Source organism: Sceloporus occidentalis, unplaced genomic scaffold, assembly GCF_023333645.1.
Source record: "Sceloporus occidentalis isolate IW3139 unplaced genomic scaffold, rSceOcc1.0.p SCAF_5, whole genome shotgun sequence".
NCBI classification, from domain to species: Eukaryota; Metazoa; Chordata; class Lepidosauria; order Squamata; family Phrynosomatidae; genus Sceloporus; species Sceloporus occidentalis.
This window is the reverse complement of record NW_028316985.1, coordinates 104,162,799-104,182,729: the sequence shown is the minus strand read 5'-3', so window position 1 is coordinate 104,182,729 and position 19,931 is coordinate 104,162,799. Positions and strand designations below refer to the sequence as shown.

Genomic DNA, 19,931 nt, shown 5'->3' with positions numbered 1-19,931 from the left:
ACCTGGATTAAAAGAACTGAATGCATTGCTGCAAAAATTACTCAGGCCTGTATTCGAAAGCACAATCCCAAAGGTTTGGAACTACACCTCATAAATTTAGAAGGGCGAATGTTGTTGAATTTCTCCCTTTTTTCCCCTACCGTCTATTTGATATATTTTTGAACCTCCTACAATCATTTCTATGGTATCCATAAATGGAAAGCACCAGTAGGAGGAAGAGTGGTAAAGAGGTAGGTGTATTTCTATAATAGGAGTAGCTTCAATCAGAAAATGATGCTTTCAAGGTTCACCTTTTTTATTTCTATTCTCAATGCTTTTTAAGGATAAAGAAGGAACATGCCTGCAGTTAACTGAGACTCTCTAAGACAAGTTGAGCAGAAAAAGAAAATTAAGCCTCAAATTCGCCTTTTCTTTATAGTTCCATACCCACCATTCATAACTCTGTAATCCTTCTGAAATTATTTAGGGCAATCACTAGGAACACCTATTTCTTATGTGCCATGTTCATATTCATTGTTCACAAAATCAAAATACATGACATCAGATATCCCTTTTAAAAAAATCACAGCATTTACTGTCACATAGCACACCCAAAAATGTTCCAGCTATTTTTCTGACTTCAAAGCCATCATCTATTTAAAAGGGGTTCTTTACATCACCTCTAAGACAGCCTCCCCCCCCCAAATTAAAGACATCTGTTGATCTTTCTCTGATCTTCCATTACAATGAAAATGGCATAGTTCTCCCACCCCAATCCTTTTGTAGAAGACTGAATTTGCTTTGCTTTGGGCTTGTATCTCTATACAACTAGAGTTCACCCTTTTGGTCACTATGGCTTCCAAGATTACAAGAAACATTATTAACTCATAGGTAGAATATCATAAGCTTTCCACTTTATTGTATGGAAAAATTAACATTATAAGAGAATAAACATGCATATATATAAATATAAAATTAATATATAAATAACATATAAATAAACATATAAAATTATATATAATTTTCATATGCAGTTACATACTCCTTGTGGACATACATAATATCACATAGATAGTTACAGTCTAAGTACATTCACTTCCATGGACATTATTCCTAAATATATTAAATAAATAAATAAATAAATAAATAAATAAATAAATAAATAAATAAATAAACAAACCTTCTTACAATGGTAAACTCAAGGCTGGACTTTGTACTAAGTCCAGAAACTCCAACTGGCTCAGAATATGGCAGCCAGACTGATTATGAGTATATCCAGGAGTGATTGCATCACACCAATCTTAAAATTACTTCACTGGCTGCCAATTAGTTTCTGGGCAGAGTATAAAGTGTTGGTTATTACCATTAAAGCCCTACATGGTTTGGGTCCAAGTTACCTACTGGATCATCTTCTCTTGTACAATCTGCCCTGTACACTCAGGTCCTCTGGGAAATGTTTGCTCCAGCGAGCCAGGGCCAGACTGACAATGGTTTCCCAGAGGACTTTTTCATCTACTGCCCCCAGACTGTAGAATGACCTGTCGGAAGAGATACAACAACTGACTGCTTTTAAAACAGCACTAAAGACATATCTCTTCTGGCAGGTATACCCAGGCAATTGTAAATTATGACTTTTAACTGTTATATTTTAAAGAATGTATTATATAGGTGTATTTTAATGGTTTTACAGTATTGTGTTTTAACTCTTGGTTTTATGTGTTTCCTTTTTTGTGTTTTGTGTTTTGTACCACTTTGAGAGGGAGACCTTGAGGACAGGTGGGAAAGAAATTGTTGTTGTTGTTGTTGTTGTTACAAGGGATATTTTCCATACAGTCGGCCTTCCATATCCATGGATTCCTCAACCAGCCATGGCTTGAAAATATTTTTAAAATATATAAATTACAAAAAGCAAACCTTGATTTTGCCATTTTGTATAATGGACATCACTTTATTATGCCACTGTATTTAATGAGACTTGAGCATCCATAGCTTTTGGTATAAAGCACAATGTTACATGCTGCTTGTAGTTTATTTCTGTTTCATATCCCCTGTGACTGAGGCACCATAAATCTCACATATTATCTTGTGAGGAATCTTACTTCTCATACAGAGTAGTTACATACTTCACAATAGATATAGTGTATTAATGCAACATAGCTACAGTCGTTGCTTCAGAGAATTATTAGTCTAACCGTTGGTCAACATTTTTTTTATCTACGTATTGTGAGTTCAAAATGTAAGAACCTCCCTTTGTGTGTGAGCAATTCAGCCAGCAATATCGGTTTTTTGGCTCAGTCACCTGCAAGCATCTGGCTAAAAACACCGAATTCCAATTCTTTATATTACAGTGTTTGCCTTTGATCCATAGTTCCTTCTCAGAGAAAAAGCTGCCTCTTTTTTTATCACCTTTTGAAGGTCCAGAAGTGTTTCCCTCTTCTTCTGCCTTCTGTCAGGCATTCGAACCTGGCAATTCTGAGTTCATTGGTATCTTTTTTTTTCTAATCTTGCATTTGTTTATACAGATGACTACTTGGCAATGCTCCCATATTTTCATATGACTCAGGATTTCACTTTGCATTTTACTGAAGCTCATCCCTGTCAAGAAAGAATCTATGCCACATTTCTCATTTTGTTGGGGTTTTTTTCCAATGCAATGTCTTATAATTCTCTCTGCTTTCTCTTACCTTAATAGGAATGTACTTTTGGCGGTACATTTAAGAGAGGATTCAGTTTTGCTACTTTAACTGTAACACTAAGTAATCCTCTGCTCAAGCACATTGACCTATTAGTTTCATTCGCATTAAACCTATCATCAGTATTCTTGTGAGAAGGTCAAGCTGACAAACCTAAAGATCAAATATCCCAACACTATAGTCAAAACTTTAGAAGATGAAGTAAAGCTTAGTTTTAATTTAAGATGAAGTATATCAGCTCAAGGCATTAAACTCATGAGACCCCAGCCAATGTAAGAAGGCCATCCCATCAGGGCCAACATGAGCTATATATCCATCCTTCTCCCTATCCCCAATTACATAAGATATGAACCCTAACCCTGGTTCAGCTATTGTATTTGACATCTATTGTATTATATTATTTTGTATGTTTTGTAACTTGAAGGTTATTTTTATGAGGTGTTAATGTTATAAATTTATATGTTCTGTATGTATTTTATCTGCTGTGATCCCGCCTCGATCCATTGGAAGAGGCAGGAAATAGAAATTATTGTTATTGTTATTGTTATTTTCAAGTTGGGGAGGAGGGATATTTCCAACCCTAGTGCCCTGTACAATTCCACAAAACTTTTAGAGTTTACTTTAATTTCAGCTATGAATTTCATACCACCACAATCAGTGGGCAAGAGTCTTTAATATGTAAGCATAAAAGGCTAACAAGGACAATCATAATCCTACCAGAAATTTTAGAAACGGAAATTATCAGAATTAAATAATTTATACTGATGGCACCTAACAGATCTGAGTTTCTGTGTTCTCTTATTGTTTTTAATATGGCAGCCTGCGGAAACTACCAAGCCTGCTTCCCATCCAATAACTGGAGAAATTCAGGTAACAGTTCAACACCCAAGTTGTAGCCTTTATTTTTGTAGCTAATGTTGGTATTTGCTTATAGGTCAGTTAGTGTTTGTGAGAACTCACAGAATATCATGGCTGGTACGTAGTTGTAGAAAGATTTTTGTATTTCAGACATTGCACATATGGCAACTGTTCAATGTCTGAAGTACAAGCACTGGTGATTGACAGCAATCATGCTGATTATTCATGAAGAAAAAAAGTCCAGAATTGTTATTTTGTTAGATATTTGGGTTATCCAAACCATGTATCTATATGTGCACTGCTGTGTACATTCTTCCAAGCTGAAGTCCAAACTTTCCTATACTGTGATATAAAACTAAAAATATATGGTTAAGAGTAACCATTTGGCCCTCGTGGTAGAATTCAAAGATATAGCCATGTTAGTCTGCAGAATAGTATGTAGAGAGATCTTGTGGCACCTTTGGGACTAACTAAAGAAAGAAGTTGGCAGCATGAGCTTTTGTAGACTTAACTATTTGCCCTTAGGTTATTCCAGTGGGATAGTTTTTGAGTTTAAGGGAAAGGATTTTAAAAAGGTAATGTATTGGTTTTAACTGTAATGTCTGAAATTGTTTTAATATTTCTAATAATTTATATCTATTTTAATTTTGACATTTTGTATGTTTTAACTGCATTGTAATCATTTTACCTTGAGGCTCAGGATGCTATAGGACTAAGCCATGGCAGTTAAAATGGTCGCCATGGCAGTTTAAATCGTAGCAAGCTGCTTTAATGGTATAGTGTACACACATTTTTAGTAACCAAGGCCCGGTACAGACCACCCCAAAAGGGCAGTCTGCCGGTGCCTAGTTTTCCACTGGGGGGAAGCTACAGCAGACAAACCGTGTGGTTTCCCGCTGGTGGAAAAAGAACCTGCAAAAAGCGGGTTCTTTTTCTTCCATGGTAGCGGCGTAAAGAGTGCACCAGTGGCACACTCATTACGTCAGTGCTGCGTAGCACCATGTGGACGCTGCACAGCACTTATGTAATGATGGAGGTGCCCATCTGTACAGGGCGCTGCCATTTTGATGCCCTCATCATGTGCTAGGGTTGAGGCATGTGTGGCCGGAGTACCCTCGGCCAACCCCTAGCACGTGACAAGGGTGCCCCATAGGCCCGTCTGTACCAGGCCATAGTTACATATTGGAAGCTGATTCTCTCTATGCCACGAATTGCAATTCTAAACACAGTTACCAAAGAGTAAATGTCACTGAACACAATTGAACTTGCTTCTTAGTAAATATACACAAGATTCCAAGTGCTCTCTAGAAATAATTTCCTTCCTCAACTTCTGCCTAGGGAGGAGATCTATGGTCCTTTCACATTATATAATTTTGGTGCTATAATTCCACTTTAATTGCCATGGCAACATGCTTTGGAATCCTGGGATTTGCAATTTAGGGAAGGATATGTAGAATTCTCAGCCAAGGAGTTCTAGCACCTCAGAAAACTACACATTGCAGGATTCCATAGGATGAAGCCAGGACAGTTAAAGTGGAATCACACTGTATAGGGTGAAAGTACTTCTACATATTTATACCGGGACTTAGTAATTTGTACAGACATGGCATTATTTTTAGAAATTCAGGGAAATTATTTATATCAACGTTTGTTCTCCTTAGCTTCAAGTCAACTATGACAAACACCTTGGTAATTTGATCATTCACATTCTTCAAGCAAGAAACCTTGCTCCTCGTGACAACAATGGCTATTCTGACCCTTTTGTCAAAGTATATCTTCTACCAGGAAGAGGGTAAGAGAATGGGAGATTTTTAACTTGCACCACATCAAGTAGTCTGAAAATTTGCTTCCTATGGGCATCACTGTCACCTTGCAGAAATATGACCAATACTGTTGAATAAGTAATTTTCTAGGAAACCTTGCTCAATGGTCAAGAGCCCATTGCAAAATGGTGTAAAAACTGTTGCATAGAGCCTCTAAGACGTAAATCATACATTTAAATATGGCCAGAATACAAAGGATTAGTGGTAAGGGATGGGGATGTTATTGTTTTCAGTGAACAGTATTGGCATAATGCTAGACTGTAATTCAGTTTTATGATGATGAATACATGTGAGAAATGACTTCGAGCATTTCCTTCTCTCTTTCTTTTTGACTTCAGACATGAAGGGAGGGCATAGTGACTTATGGCTAGAGTGACTTATATTGTTCCATTGTTCCATAAAACCAGGATCAAAATATGGTTCAAGATACTGCTCTTTGCATTGTCACCAAGCCTAATAGGTGGATTTCTGATGATGGAAGAAGATTTATCAGCAGGCAAGGCAGAGGGCAGCTGCCCCTGCAGCCCTAATATGTCCTCAGGATCTGTTTGGAAGACCTGGGAAACTCCACAGACAGATTTTTCAGCAGCATGAAAATCTATGAAGAGGAGAGAAGGAGGGTATCCTACTAAGGGCCTAAGGGAGCAACAATAAAAGGGAGGAAACACTTTCTTCCCAACTGTGCTGACCATTGTGCAACATTGGATCCACTGGATGTACAGCGTTGGATTCTGGCCTGTGATTTGAATAAATTGTAGGTTGCAGTGTTTGAACATGAAACTGCATCTTATTCCAGATCACAAACAAAACTTTTTTAAAATCCTCCTTGTATGGCTAAAGGAGGAGAAAGTGTCGGCCATCTGTATATCTGAATTGGGGCTTAGATGGGTGAAAGCTATTTCAGAGAACCTTCCCATGTTGAACTGCTAAGTCTATTTAATGCTTCTGTTTCTTAAAATTCTGCTGTTAATATTAATAATGTATTGTTTGTGTGAATCATTTTAAATCTCTTCTTTTTCTTAATCATCTCTTGTCCTGCTTCCTCTGTTTCACCATCATTATTCAATGCATTGTTGGATCCTTGCAGCCAAGTCATGGTTGTCCAGAATGCAAGGTAGAGTAAAAAATTCTTTCAGTTGATTATCTGAAATATGCATGAAATATATCGTTGTATCATAAACATTTCAATTACCTGTGAAGAAGCTGACAAAACTATATTTTCGAAGTGATTTCAGTATCTGTTTTTTAGAAGGGCAAGAGATAGCCAACAGGCTGTTATTTCAAGGTCTGTCGGTGATGGCCCTTTCTTCCTTTCTGTTTATAATATTTATTACATTTTAAATGAAGCATACAAGATTAAAAATCAAACAAGAAAAGGTTACGGTCACAGACTGGGATTAGCTTTTTAGATGTTTGGAATACTAGAACAGAAGTGGGTTTGCAATAGAAAAGTATATTAGAGAAATTCACTGTATTTTGCTTTGAATTTCCTGGGATAAGAGGGTGCAAAGTCAATTTTAGTCAGGTTGTTATAAGTAGTTATTTTGTTTAGCTTAGTATGATTTATTTTATGTTAGGTTTAGCTTTTTTGAAGTGTGGGTGATAAAGGGGGAAATTAGGTTTTTCAGATCATTTTCATATTATTGGATTTATTTGTTTTTTTAAAGTAGTATTGTGTTTAGGTTTTGTTTTGTTTTGTGTTTTGTTTTGGTGTGATGAAAAAAAGGTGAACTTCTGTCATGATTTTACTAAAAAAAATTAAGAAAGGACATTATGAAGAAATTATTACCTAGATTCCCTGAGAATGAGCAAAAACCTCTAGAGGAATGTTTGTCATATCTATAGGTTTCTTCTCACATACCTGAGATGTTTTTTGTTTTTTAAAACAAGTTCACTTCTTCTTGTTAAAAGGCCTGTCCTGGGTCTAAAATGGTCCAAGAGGGGCAAACAAAATGCCCCATTGACCCACTAGATATGGGGTTCCCAACCTGGGGGTTGCAGCCCCTTTGGAGGTCAATCGACCCTTTCTTGGGGGTCACCAGGTTGGGCTGCCTCCTCCTCCCATTCCTAAAGTGATGCCGGTGCTGGCGCTGCACAGGGAAGGGACCGGGGCCAGGGCTGCCGTCTCCTCTTCCCTTTCCTCGAGCGATGCTGGCGCCGGCACCACGTGGGGAAGGGGCCGGGGCCGCCGCCTCCTCTGCCCTTTCCCTGAGCGATGCCGGCGCCAGCATCATGCAGGGAAGGGGCTGGGGCTGAGCTGCCTCCTCCTCCTCCTCCCTTTCTGAGAGATGCCGGCACCGGTGCCGGCATCACACAGGGATGGGGACAGGGCTGAGGGGTGAGGAAGAGGAGGTGGAGGCACTTCCAGCAGCCTTTGCGGCCAGAAATCCCACCCCTTCTTCTAGCTGGCGGCCTCCCTAATTGGTTGGGAGACTGGGAAGGGGTGGGACTTCCAGCCGCAAAGATTGCTGGGGTTTGTAGGCGCTGGAAGTCCCACCCCTTCCTGTCCTCCCAAATAATCAGGGAGACCGCCGGGCTGCAATGGGGGTTGTGTCTCAACAAAGGTTGAGAACCGCTGCACTAGATGATGTTTGGGTGAACATGGAAAATATATATATATATATATATATATATATATATATATATATATATAAATTTCTGAGTGTTGTTCCAGCACTGGAAAGTCTCCTGGGGGACTAATGTTTCCATCTAACCCAGCACTGCTCAAAAAGATAGTCCTAAAAACAAAATTCTGCAAAAGAGAATTGATTAAATACAGCTATTAATAGTAGGAGTAAACCTATTGGAGGGGAATAGTACTTACATAACTATTGATTTACTAATTTCTCATAGATTTAATGGGACTAACAATTGGATTTAGACCAATATCTTAAAACTGCTTCTAAAATATGACTGATACAAAAAAAAAAAAGAAGAAAGAAAAGAAAAGAAAAAAGAAGAACTGAACACAAGCTTTATCTATTTGAGTTCCAGTAATTTCATCAGTGTTTGATGTTTTCTTACCTTAATTTTATCATAGTAAAATACTCTTACTGAATGCTATGTAATTAAAATTAGGTGGTGTTTGAACATGAGGTACGGCCTCGTATCAGTATTTTGTGGTGGCAAACAGATCCATATCCTCTATTCAGCCTTTGGAAAACACAGGCCACCGTAAAATGCAATTCAAATCTGATAATACACCAAAACCTCTAAAATGCCCTACAGAAAGAACAGCAGTGCTCAGCTTGCAAGCATGCTCTAAAGGATCAATATTAAATTAGTGTTTCTATCATTAACAAGATATCACTTGTACCAGAGCTTCTCTTTCATGTTTTTCCAGGATGACTCTTCTATGATTAAAGACTAGAAAATAATATGGTAGATTAAACTCTCCTCAGCTTGATAGCTGGAAGGAAGTTTTTAAAAGAAAACCAATACATCACCATTCATTCCTATAATGGGAATTGCTATGTAAACAGGCACAAGCAATTTGTAAATGCAACTGAGATATTTTGGTGATTGTCATTTGGAGGCTGATGGTGGGGAACTTTCTTAGCAGTGAGGTTGGGGATGCATACATTTAATTTTTTAAAGACTGAATTGGGAAAATATTCAACAGGTGATATATCATTTGCATTGGATCTGAACCGCTGTCATTATTCTGTGCTGACCTGACAGATTTTATCAGATGCATTGAAATTATTTCTACATTGGAACAGATGGAGACAAGTAAAAATAATTACAAATTCTTTTCCTTTGTTCCACTTCAGTGTTGAGAACAAGAGGAGGACAAAGTATGTGCAAAAAAGCTTGAATCCTGAATGGAACCAGACAGTTATTTATAAAAATATCTCCATGGAGCAGGTGGGTAGCTATAAGCAATTTTTCATAGCAAATGACCAAACTCTGGAGCAGTTCAAGAATGTGAATGTTCTGTAATAATGGCTTACATCTCTAAAACTCTATTTGCTAGTCTACCTTCCCCACCTGATGCACTTTGCCAGAGGAGTCAGAAGAGGTATCTTCTGAAATCTGAGAGGGAAAGGAAGGGAACACTTTCCATCCAAGGAAGTGCAACATTGTGCTTAGGAGAGCCTTTTGGATTTTCCTTCCCATAAGTACACTATAGGCAAATAGCACTGATCTAAGGAGGGAACAGACCTACTAGTGACACCTATGGTATCCCAGATTTATCTACATAGCTAGAGGGGAATGCTGTCCTAACAGGTATGGGAACAAAGGATCTATAGTGAAAGTGGACATCTAGGAAAACCTTCATTAATATTTTGGTGGAAAATGGGCATATTGTTTTAGATCAGGTTTTTAATTGCTGCAACAATGAAAACAGGATCTCCATAGGAAGATTCCATTGGCTGGTTACATACCGGCACTTTAGTGCGTGATGAGCACGCACTAGGGTTACAAAAGGGCGGTGCTTCCGCACCGCCCTAACCCTAGTGCGTGCCCGTCACGCACTAAACGGCGGCGGCCCTTCCATATGGCCGCCGCCGTGAGGACGTCACGGCCACGCCGCCTCTAGATGGGGCGGCGCAGACGTGACGTCCTCAATCCGTGGCAGGGCACCTAGGCCGCCCTTTCCGCAGACCAGGAAGGAGCTCCGAAACTCTTAAAGTGATCAAAATTTGGCTACCAGTCCTGAGGAACAGCAAAATAAGGACTCAGCAAATGCAAATGGGAAACCATTCAGAGTCAGGGGCTTTCCCAGCAGATAATGATCACCAATTAGCAGACACTAATCCTTTTTTGCATTAGCCTTCCAGCCTGAGGCCAGCCATCAGCACAGAACAATACACATGCAAATACACATTCCCAGGCTCACACAATATATATACACACCCAATTTTTCCAGGCAAAGCATTCTCTGAAGATGCCAGCCACAGATGCTGGTGAAACGTCAGGAAGAAAATCTTCTAGAACATGGCCACATAGCCCGAAAAACCCACAAAAACCCATGGATGCCAGCCATGAAAGCCTTTGACTTTACAATTGCAAAACTACTGATTTTCTGAAAGCTTCAATACTCCTCCAGCAGCTTTATAGAGTGCCACAGCTATTTCCCCATATCAAAGACAATCCTGTGGCAAATGGAGGGCCGTCTTTCCCAAAGTAAAGCAATAGATACAAAAGTAATCTTAATTTTGGGGTACTTTTCAACTGACCAGTGTGCCAGAGAAGGAGTGCTGAGAGTTTGTGCTAGCTTCCTGTTTGAGGGGGAATGATTGGTTATATTTAAGGATCCAAAGGAATGATATTTCACTTGTCTTGGGACTGATATACTGTATAGAGCTATCATTTTATTTTTTCAAGGTTAAATTATGAAGAAGGGGGTGACAATATACAAGACGGCAAGGTTTTTGTTTGGTTCGGATTCTTAAGTATATAGTCTGGTATGTTGAAGTCTGTTCATGAAGCAACATGGGGAACATGATCAAATTATCACATTCATTCTTATGACAAGTGCAACATAATGCAAAAATTTGTGCGGGTTCACACTGGACTTCTGAATAATCTGAGCAGCCTAGGAGGTGGCAATATGATATCCTCAAACTTAAAGCGGAAGGAAAATCTGGAAAGAAGTATTTGATGTATTCCCTTAAACTCACTCAGCCATCCATTACTGTGAATGCAGTAAAACCTACTCACTGGTGCTGAGCATTGGAGGAAAACAGATAGATGATATCAACTTTTTAAAAGTCACAGTGTGGACTCAGTATTTCAAAACACAGCCAAGCTTGGCAGAATAACTCCTCCAAGTACCACACAACCTAGGCTGAACTCATCTGTCTTGATATCAAATATCAGCCGTACTTGAAATAAATTTTCCAAGCCCAAGGTTGATATCAGGACAATAATAGCATGGCTGTCATATTGAAAAAGTGCTAGGGGCAGTCAGGTGGGAATAAGTAGAACATATTTTATGGACTGGACATCAAACTCATGATGGGAATTGCACTTAATTATCTTTTAAATTTTAACTGCAGCTGAAGAAGAAAACTCTTGAAGTTACTGTCTGGGACTATGATAGATCTTCCTCGAATGACTTCCTTGGTGAGGTGAGTTTCCTTTGTTTTTCCTCACTTGCTTTCCATCATCCAGTATGGTACTCACATAATTCATTTTTCATCCAGATGAGAAATTCTGATATTTCCAAATATAAGAAAGCTAGGGGGATTTAATGTGATCAGCAGCAATGTCTCTAGGATTTCTACTTTCTATGTCATTGTGGATAATGGTGCTCTGTCTGGTTTAGTTCATACATCATACCAAACTATGGTTAAAGTGGTTTAATTACAGTTTGGTATGGTACCCAAACAGACTGAATACAGCCTATGATTGACTAGCAAATGAGGGGTTGAAATTCTGGTTTAGAGTAGATTCGCAAACCATAGTTTCTGCAGGCAATCAAGTGGAATGCCTGAACTAGCAAGGTTTGGGTCATAATTCCACATTCAGAACCAAATTCACAAATTTGCATGACACTAACATGGGTTAGTGAAATTATTATCTTAATGAAAATGAGTCCTGACTGGGTAGAATACAGTAGCAGATGATGCTTGTACGCCAGGCAGCACAAATTATGCATTATACTCAACATCACCATATTTTCTGGCGTATAAGACAACTGGGCGTATAAGACAACCCTCAACTTTTCCACTTAAAATATAGAGTTTGGGATATATGGCATCAAGACTGGTTGCTGGTGCTTCCAGGTCTGATCATATAACACCTATTTTGAAAGATCTTCATTGGCTGACTATTCGCTTCCGGGCCCAATACAAGGTGTTGGTATTAACCTATAAAGCCCTAAATGGCTTGGGCCCAGGGTACTTGGAAGACCGCCTCTTCCCATACAATCCACCCTGCACACTTTGGTCAACAGGGATGAAATTGTTGGAGGTCCCTACATCACGCTATGCGAGGACTTCACAGAGGGCTTTTTCCATCGTGGCCCCTAAAACTTGGAATAACCTCCAAGACGAGCTCCGTTGCGCCACATCCCTAGCTCTTTTTAAAAAGAGCTTGAAGACGTTTTTCTTTTCCCAGGCCTTTCCACCGTGAAACCATCTTATCCCTAGCCTTTTATTGACGATCCTGGATTTATTTATTTCCAATTCCCCTTTATCTCTGGCCCTTGTTGTTGTTTTTTATGCTGTTTTTAACGCTGTTTTAATAATTTTTATTGCTATGTTTTATGCCATGGTTGTACGCCGCTTTGATCATATTGTTGGAAAAGCGGGTTACAAATGAATAAATATTATTAATATTATTATTATTATACTTGCTGTATAAGACTACCCCTCTTCCAACGCACCCCAAATAAAAAATTTAAAAAAACATCAGATTTGATTTCAATATGGTAATTTTAATTCAAATGCTTATGACATGCAGGTACTTAGCAGGAAAACTTGTTGTATACAAAGCTTGCTTGGATTGGTCAGCTCTCCCTGCCTGCCTAGCCCTCCCTGTCTCCAAGACTATCAGAGCAGTAGTGCAAACACGACTCTTTTTTCCATACCCTGGGCGTCCCGGATGCCTGAAGCTTGCTCTGCCCTTCACTTACACCTTTCCGGTGAGGCGCCCCCTCACCTCATCATTGGGACCGTGTTAAGTCACTTATTTCCATATATCCTGGTGAATGGATTTTTTTCTACCGTACTTGTAAAGCACCACCCTTGCTGCTTTCATACGGTCACGGCATATGGCAGGGATGTGGCCACGGCCGCTTTTGAGCTCCCCCCACCATATGTGGCGACCGCATATTCTCCAGTCCAGTTCAGAAGTTTCAGCACCAGCCCTATAAGACAACACCTGGTGTATAAGATGACCCCCGACTTTTGAGAAGATTTTCCTGGGTTAAAAAGTAGTCTTATACGCCAGAAAATACAGTAGTTAATACAGTGCACCCTTGCTATCCGTCTGGGATCTTTTTCAGATCTCTCCCCCCCCCCCATGAATAGTTTTTTTAAAAAACCAGGACCTTAAGTCCCATTCTTCTCAATGAGCACACACTCCTGCTCGCTTTTGCTGCTGGGTGTGTGCCATTCGGGAAGCCGGGGCTTGTTGTCCACAGACACTCAAACCACGGATGGTGCTTGGTGCAAGCACAATATATTTTGCACGTGATTGAGCCTTTTTGGCATTGTATATCCAGTTTAAGCCCTTTACCAAGCCAATCACAGTCCACTTATTGTTAAAATCAAAATTCAAAATCCAAGATTCACATGTGCATGCCAGCATTTTCTGATCATTCAAACAAAACTTAAGAGAGAATAAAAATACAGTTCAGCAGTATAATAAAGTAATGTGGTAACAAAGCATAAATATCTAGCATATGCTGGACCACTTAAAATGCTTGAACTATTCTTTCAGAAAATACCCATATTCCCAGTCTCTTTTAATTAATTAATAATCAGGAATTGCCATCAGGCTGAAGAAACTGCAAACCCAATTACAATAATAAAGAGCTGCCTATATTTTATTTCTAAATGTTACTGCTACTGTGGAACAGTGCTCAAAAATTCTTTCTTAAAAAGACTGTAAGACATAAGAAACACAATATAAACTTGATTATCAAAGAAGCTACACGATTCAACCAATAACTTGTATGCTGGACAATTGGAAACCAAAACTGTTAGTCAGAAAGAGAAGATAACCATCAAAAAAAGAAAGGCTTTCTGGGGATGATGATTACTTTTTTAAAAAGCACTCCTTAAAAAGATGAATGGTTTGGAAAAAAAGCCAGACATTTTCAAATGGGCAATCCTCTAGACTGCAGTCCTATATTCATGTACATGAGAATAAGCTTCACTGAAATTAATGGAACTTGCTACTGAATAAAGGCATACGGGACTCCAGGGTTCTTTCCTGACTTTCTACATAGTTCTAGTGCAAGCCCTTACATGGCCTTCTACTGCCCTTTCCTTCCCTCCCACAGTCATTGTTGTAGGAAGGCTCCTGCTATCCAGAGGACAATTTTCCTCTCCCATGCACCTGCTGCCTGCCATAAGACCCCCAAACCAAAACTGGAAGTGATCAGAAGTTCACTTCCATTTTGATTTTTCAAAAAATCCTTCTTGGGAGCAAAACAAAGCAGGGAGGCTTGGTGTAAAAGAGTCACTGTTCATTGCCACTTTTAGGAACAGATGTTCTCCTTTTTTCACTAACTTGAGGAGGGGAACAGAGGCCACAAAATCAAGCATGGCCAACGTTCATATTTGCTGGTGCATTTGTTATATGACATCAAGTAAACTCCAACAACCGTCTCCTAGTTTTTTGGCAAGACTTCTCCAGCAGGACATTGTCATTGACTTCCTCTGAAGCTACAAGAGTGACTTATCCAAGTTCATCCAGTGGGTTTCCATGCTCAGCGGGGATTTGAACACTGGTCTCCTGGAGTCTTAGTCCAATAATCTCTTGTTCCATTGAAATACTCTTCAAAACCCACCTTTCTCTTATATATCTTTTGCAGGTGTTTTGCAGACTTTTAAATCCAGTTTCTGCACAAGATTTAACCACTTTTCCCTCAATTTGCCTGTGTGTGATAAAGTCCTTTGCTTCAAGGAGCCATGTATGCTAATGATGCAGCAATAACTCTAATAAAAATCATGGCCACATAAATCAAGATACTGGTACAGTTTGTCTCCAAAATCAGTGCTAGGGGAATTGGAAACAAAAAAATTATTTTAGCTATCAGCCTAGGCTTAAATCCAATTGTTAGTTCCAACCAGAGTAGATACAGTGAATCTACAAACCTACGTAAGTGTTGACAGCATACTATCATTGATGCAATGGTTCTCTTCTGGTTGAGACTAACAATTGGATTTAGGCTCTTTCTTCCCCCCACCCCATAAAATTGTCTTTTCATTGTACAGCAAACACAATGTATTTATCAGAGCTTGTTTTAAGAAACCCCTGAGAAAGTGCACATGAGTCAGATCAGGATCAGACTTCTCATGCCACTTGACATTTATTAACTCATTTGCTTTCTGTGTCATCACATAGGTCTTAATTGAACTGTCTAGTTCTTCTCAGCTGGACAATACTCCCAGGTGGTATACTCTAAAAGAACAGAGTGAAAGTATTGACCATGGGAAATCCCATTCTAGTCAGAGCAGTCAGCAGTCACCAAAACCATCTGTCATCAAAAGCAGAAGCCATGGAATTTTCCCTGACCCATCAAAGGGTATGCAATTATTTTGTTTTTGAGAATGTGTTATGTACATTGTATATGTGTCTCTTCATGAAGAGCACAAACAACTTCCATTTCGTGTCTCTTTTCTTCTCTTCCTTGAAAATTTTCATACCAGGAAATATGACATTATCTTGTAGTGTATTATTCCTCCTTTTTGTCTTTGATAGCCAGTTATGTTTAAGTGTGGGAGGACAATAACATAGTATAACATATCTTGTCATATTATTAAATTAAGGCCAAAATTATACACTTTAAAAACCAGACAGCCACTCAACTGAGGGAGTTTTGCAGCACTGGTGGAATGGGCACTGAAGGACATCCAACCCCTTTCCCCTAGTGAGCTATGGTGTGACAAGTAGTGTCAGTGAGCTATGGTGTGATGGGTAGTGACAGGGACCCCAGTCATGTCATAACTGGTACCGCAGCTCATGTCATCCTTTAGTACCCCTCTCACCAGTGTCACAGAATTATTTTAGTTGGTGCAGCTGTCTGACTTTTAAGGTGAATTTTAGGGAACATTTGCAATTGTGGAAATAGTGCTATGATATAAATGTAAATGCCAAAGTTTATGAGGTCAAAAATCTAGCATAGTACATCATAAATCCTGAACAAGATGTCAGCATAAATGATACAAAGGAAACAAGGAAAGATGCAGTGTTTTTCCTGCAATGTGAGGAAGCCATCCTTCAGGCGGAAGTCTGGCTTCTTCCTTGTGCTTCACAGGTAGGGCTTCTGATCGTTCAGTCATCCTTATGAGCCAATTCAATCTTCCCAATTCCATTCTGCCTCAGCTTGAATCAGGACAGGGCTTTTCACACTTTGACAACTTTGGTTTTCTTGGGGGTTGGTTTCTGATGAGAATTTCTCTGGTTTGTGGGTCAAAAGACTTTTATTTGTTTTGAGATGTACCACCTAATGGGGTCAGTTTCAGCTTAATAGTTATGGATCACCATCCCAAGCTATCCTCTAATGAGGAATTGGTGATTAATTGCACATAGTCAAAGGATCTTCAAGGTGTGCACACTTATTGGGAGACATAATCCAGTTCCCGTTCATGCAATGGAGGCAGCTGGAACCTGTGCACTGGTTAACCATGCTAGAGAGCTATCAGGCGCAGTTGTGGGACAACTGCCCAAGATGGTGGGTGTGCTGAATGTCATAAGGAAAGGCACAAAAAAGATACAAGAGCTCTCCAACACTCTAGTGACAAGAAACATGAAAAACATTCAAGAAAGCATCATTCTTCAGATTCTTCATCCTCTTCTCAGGAAAATAGAAGGGAATGTGTGAAGGTAGGTGAGGAGTCTTCTGTCTCTCCAGAGACTTTGGACAAGGGGGAAGGAGAGTTATGCCTAAAGGAGGGGATTATCTTCCTGAGCATGTTTCTCCCCATTTGCTTCAATTGGAACAATATCCTATCCTTCTTTCAAAGGTGGGAAAATCTTGGGGTTGGTTTCTAGCATCAAGATTTCTGGTACAATCCACCCTTACCTTATGGGGGGGATCCATTCTGGAACCCTCCCCCCCCCCCACACACACACACATATAAGGCAAAAAGTGTGTATACTCAAGTCCCATTAGATATAATAGGGCTTGTGCGTGTCGTGCCACGGGGGCCAATGCCATTCACCCATTCTCCCGGTGGCTTCCGCATAAGCTGGAAGCTGCCTATAACAATGTCAAAAGTGTTCCAGAAATCAGGCCTATGGCTAAGCAAGAGGATTCAGTTATATTCTTCCATGAAGTGCTTGCAGAGGCTGTGGAAGGGGAATGGGCTCATCCTGCTCTGGTAAGGGTGGCTACAGCTTTTGCTAACTGCTTGAATTCGTTGCCTACTAAAGTGATGAAGAAATTGAAGCTGCCTCTTATTGATGCTTAAGAGACCAGAGCTTATGAGGCTGGACAACTTTTTACGCAGGTCACATGCAGCCCCTGCTGCTCTTGCCATCAGAGTTGCTTTGGCAAGCTCCCTGTTCACCACAGCCACTATTTGTTGGGCTATGACTTACAGTCTCTGCTTCCCAAGAGAGAAGCTAAGCTCTGACAGGAGGTCAATAAATTGGTAAAGGCATCTGCTTCTCTGGCAGACACTAGTCTTGATTCTAGTCAATTTGCTTCATGAGCTATGGCAGATGATATCAGTGCTAGGCATCAGCTTTGGCTAAAAAAAATGGAATCCTGATAACAAATCCAAAAGTAATTTAACTACATGTCTTTTTGAGGATTCCATTTTATTTGTGAAGCCTTGGATGAGGTGTTGATTGAGATTAAGGACAAAAAGAAATCCATATCAATCTCAGTTCCAATGCTGTTTGATTCCAATGTATTACTATTCACACTGAAGGCACTTTTCTTAGGCTTTCATGCAATTTAGAAAAACTCACTTCTTACTCTGCAGTTTCCAAGAAAAACTATTTATCCTGGGTGGGCATTCATTCATTCATTCATTCATTCTTCTCTTTCCAGGTTCTGTTTCACTACAGGATTCAATTCAAATGTTTGTTTCCATCTCACATCAAAGACCAGGGGTTGCTTTCTCTGCTTATGAAAAGTTCTGGCTATCAGAAGCACTTGGAATGGGTGACAAGGGCATAGATAGGGCAGGAGAAGCAACACCAGGCAAACATTACACTGAGAAGATTTTTTTTTCCTGTAGACACCCATCCTAATTCAATTAAGGATTTGGAGAAGAAAGGGAAATGAGGAAAGAAAGTTTATTTTCTTTTACCTTTTCCTCAAGGCTGCCTGTGTCAGGAGACATATAATGTTTCTTCGCTACCAACTGGGTGCAAAGGGTGGGAGAAAGGATTGAATGGGAGAGTCACCCAGTGAAACTGCAAAGTAGTAAGATTGATAGAAAAATTTAAAAGGCTATTGCCTGATAGGTTTATGCATGCTGGGAAGTGGGGGAAAGTGTGCCCAGAAATACAATTTGAGTCCAGGTTTTTATGAGTCAGTGAGGCAAAATACTGTGCATTGGGTCCAGATTATTTTGCTGGTGTGGATTCAGTCTAAATAGTCAGGCCATTTGGTTAAGCAATGAGAGCCTGGAACTTTGGGAACGGGTTCTAAATTCTTTGGTATTTCAAAGGATAGTACAAATGTTTGGTACTCCATGAGTGGATCTTTTCACCTTTCAGGAGAATCACAAACTGCCTCAGTTTGAATCGAGATTTGATTTTTGATGCTGTCATGGTAACTTGTCCCAGGGTGTTGTGTTATGCCTCTTTTCCAGTGGTGCTGTCAAGGTGTTAAGAAAAATAAGGATGGAGGAGGTGGAGGTAAATTGGATAGCACCCTGGTGGACTCATCAGGCCTGGTTTTCCATTATGACAGTCAGCATGTCAGCTTCTGCCATTTTGACAGAAACAGAGTCAGCCTCTGTCATCTTGAATGGACCTGCTACATCAAGGAAGACTAGAAAATGTGTTGGGGTCTCAACTCCAGGCTAAAAGAATTAATGAATTCTATGTTAATTTTCACCTGTGTCAGGAAATCACTAAATAGTTTTAAGAAAAGTACTCTTCCGGAAACTGAGCATCCCATTCCCAAGTATTCAGGAGTATACTTACCTCCCTTTCAAGATTATTAAGCAACTTTCAGAAGGTACATGCAGAGTGTTAAGGTTTGAAAGGGCTATCAAAAAATAGCTATCGTCATTTTGTGGCCCTGGGGCAGATGATAAAGATCATAATGTTGGTAAAGAACAGTAATAAAACCAATTCTGATTCCCAGGCTTTATCTTTTCTTTCAACTGCCAGACATGCAGGTGCCCACTATTGAGAAGTCCCACAGCAGTCCAGGAAGCTCCAAGTCTTCCTCCGAAGGACACCTGCGCTCTCATGGACCATCTCGCAGCCAAAGCAAAACCAGCGTCACTCAAACCCACCTTGAAGACGCTGGGGCAGCCATCGCTGCTGCTGAAGCAGCTGTCCAGCAGCTCCGCCTTCAACCAAGTAAAAGACGCAAATAAAATTCCTCAGCATGGCAGCTTAATGTTCATCTGTTGCCTCCCTCCTTTTTACCCCACCCTCACCCCAAACTCTTCCCTCTCCCTTCCCTGCTGGCCTTTTCTTTCTGCTTTGAGCACACCGTGTGTTCCACCTGTTCAATGTTCTCTCCGTGTATCTTCGTGTGAATACATATAAATGCAATATATTCCTTCTATTTAGATATCCCTTTTTTATTTACAGAGAATGCAATGAAACTGGCTGTTTCTCTATTACTGTCTCCATTTGTTCAGTATTCCATGACTTTGCACAACTTGTGGGAATTTTTTGCTGGTTTTGTTTGTTTGTTGTTGTTGTTTTTGCTTTAGTGCCACACTAAATACCTCAACCAAAATCTAAATATCATACACCT

The 19,931-nt window shown here is 39.9% G+C and overlaps 1 protein-coding gene across 5 annotated transcripts in view; it reads left to right on the top strand.

The window, feature by feature from the left end:
* PCLO (piccolo presynaptic cytomatrix protein) overlaps positions 1-19,931 on the top strand; it is a 288,390-nt gene that overhangs the window by 231,166 nt on the left and 37,293 nt on the right. For all 5 annotated transcript variants that reach the window (XM_089525010.1, XM_089525004.1, XM_089525006.1 and 2 more), the window contains 7 exons: positions 3,492-3,542; positions 5,192-5,322; positions 6,441-6,467; positions 9,127-9,220; positions 11,359-11,430; positions 15,380-15,560; positions 19,331-19,525. In XM_089525010.1, the coding sequence (XP_089381136.1) occupies positions 3,492-3,542; positions 5,192-5,322; positions 6,441-6,467; positions 9,127-9,220; positions 11,359-11,430; positions 15,380-15,560; positions 19,331-19,525 (751 nt within the window). The remainder of the gene's footprint in view (positions 1-3,491; positions 3,543-5,191; positions 5,323-6,440; positions 6,468-9,126; positions 9,221-11,358; positions 11,431-15,379; positions 15,561-19,330; positions 19,526-19,931) is intronic.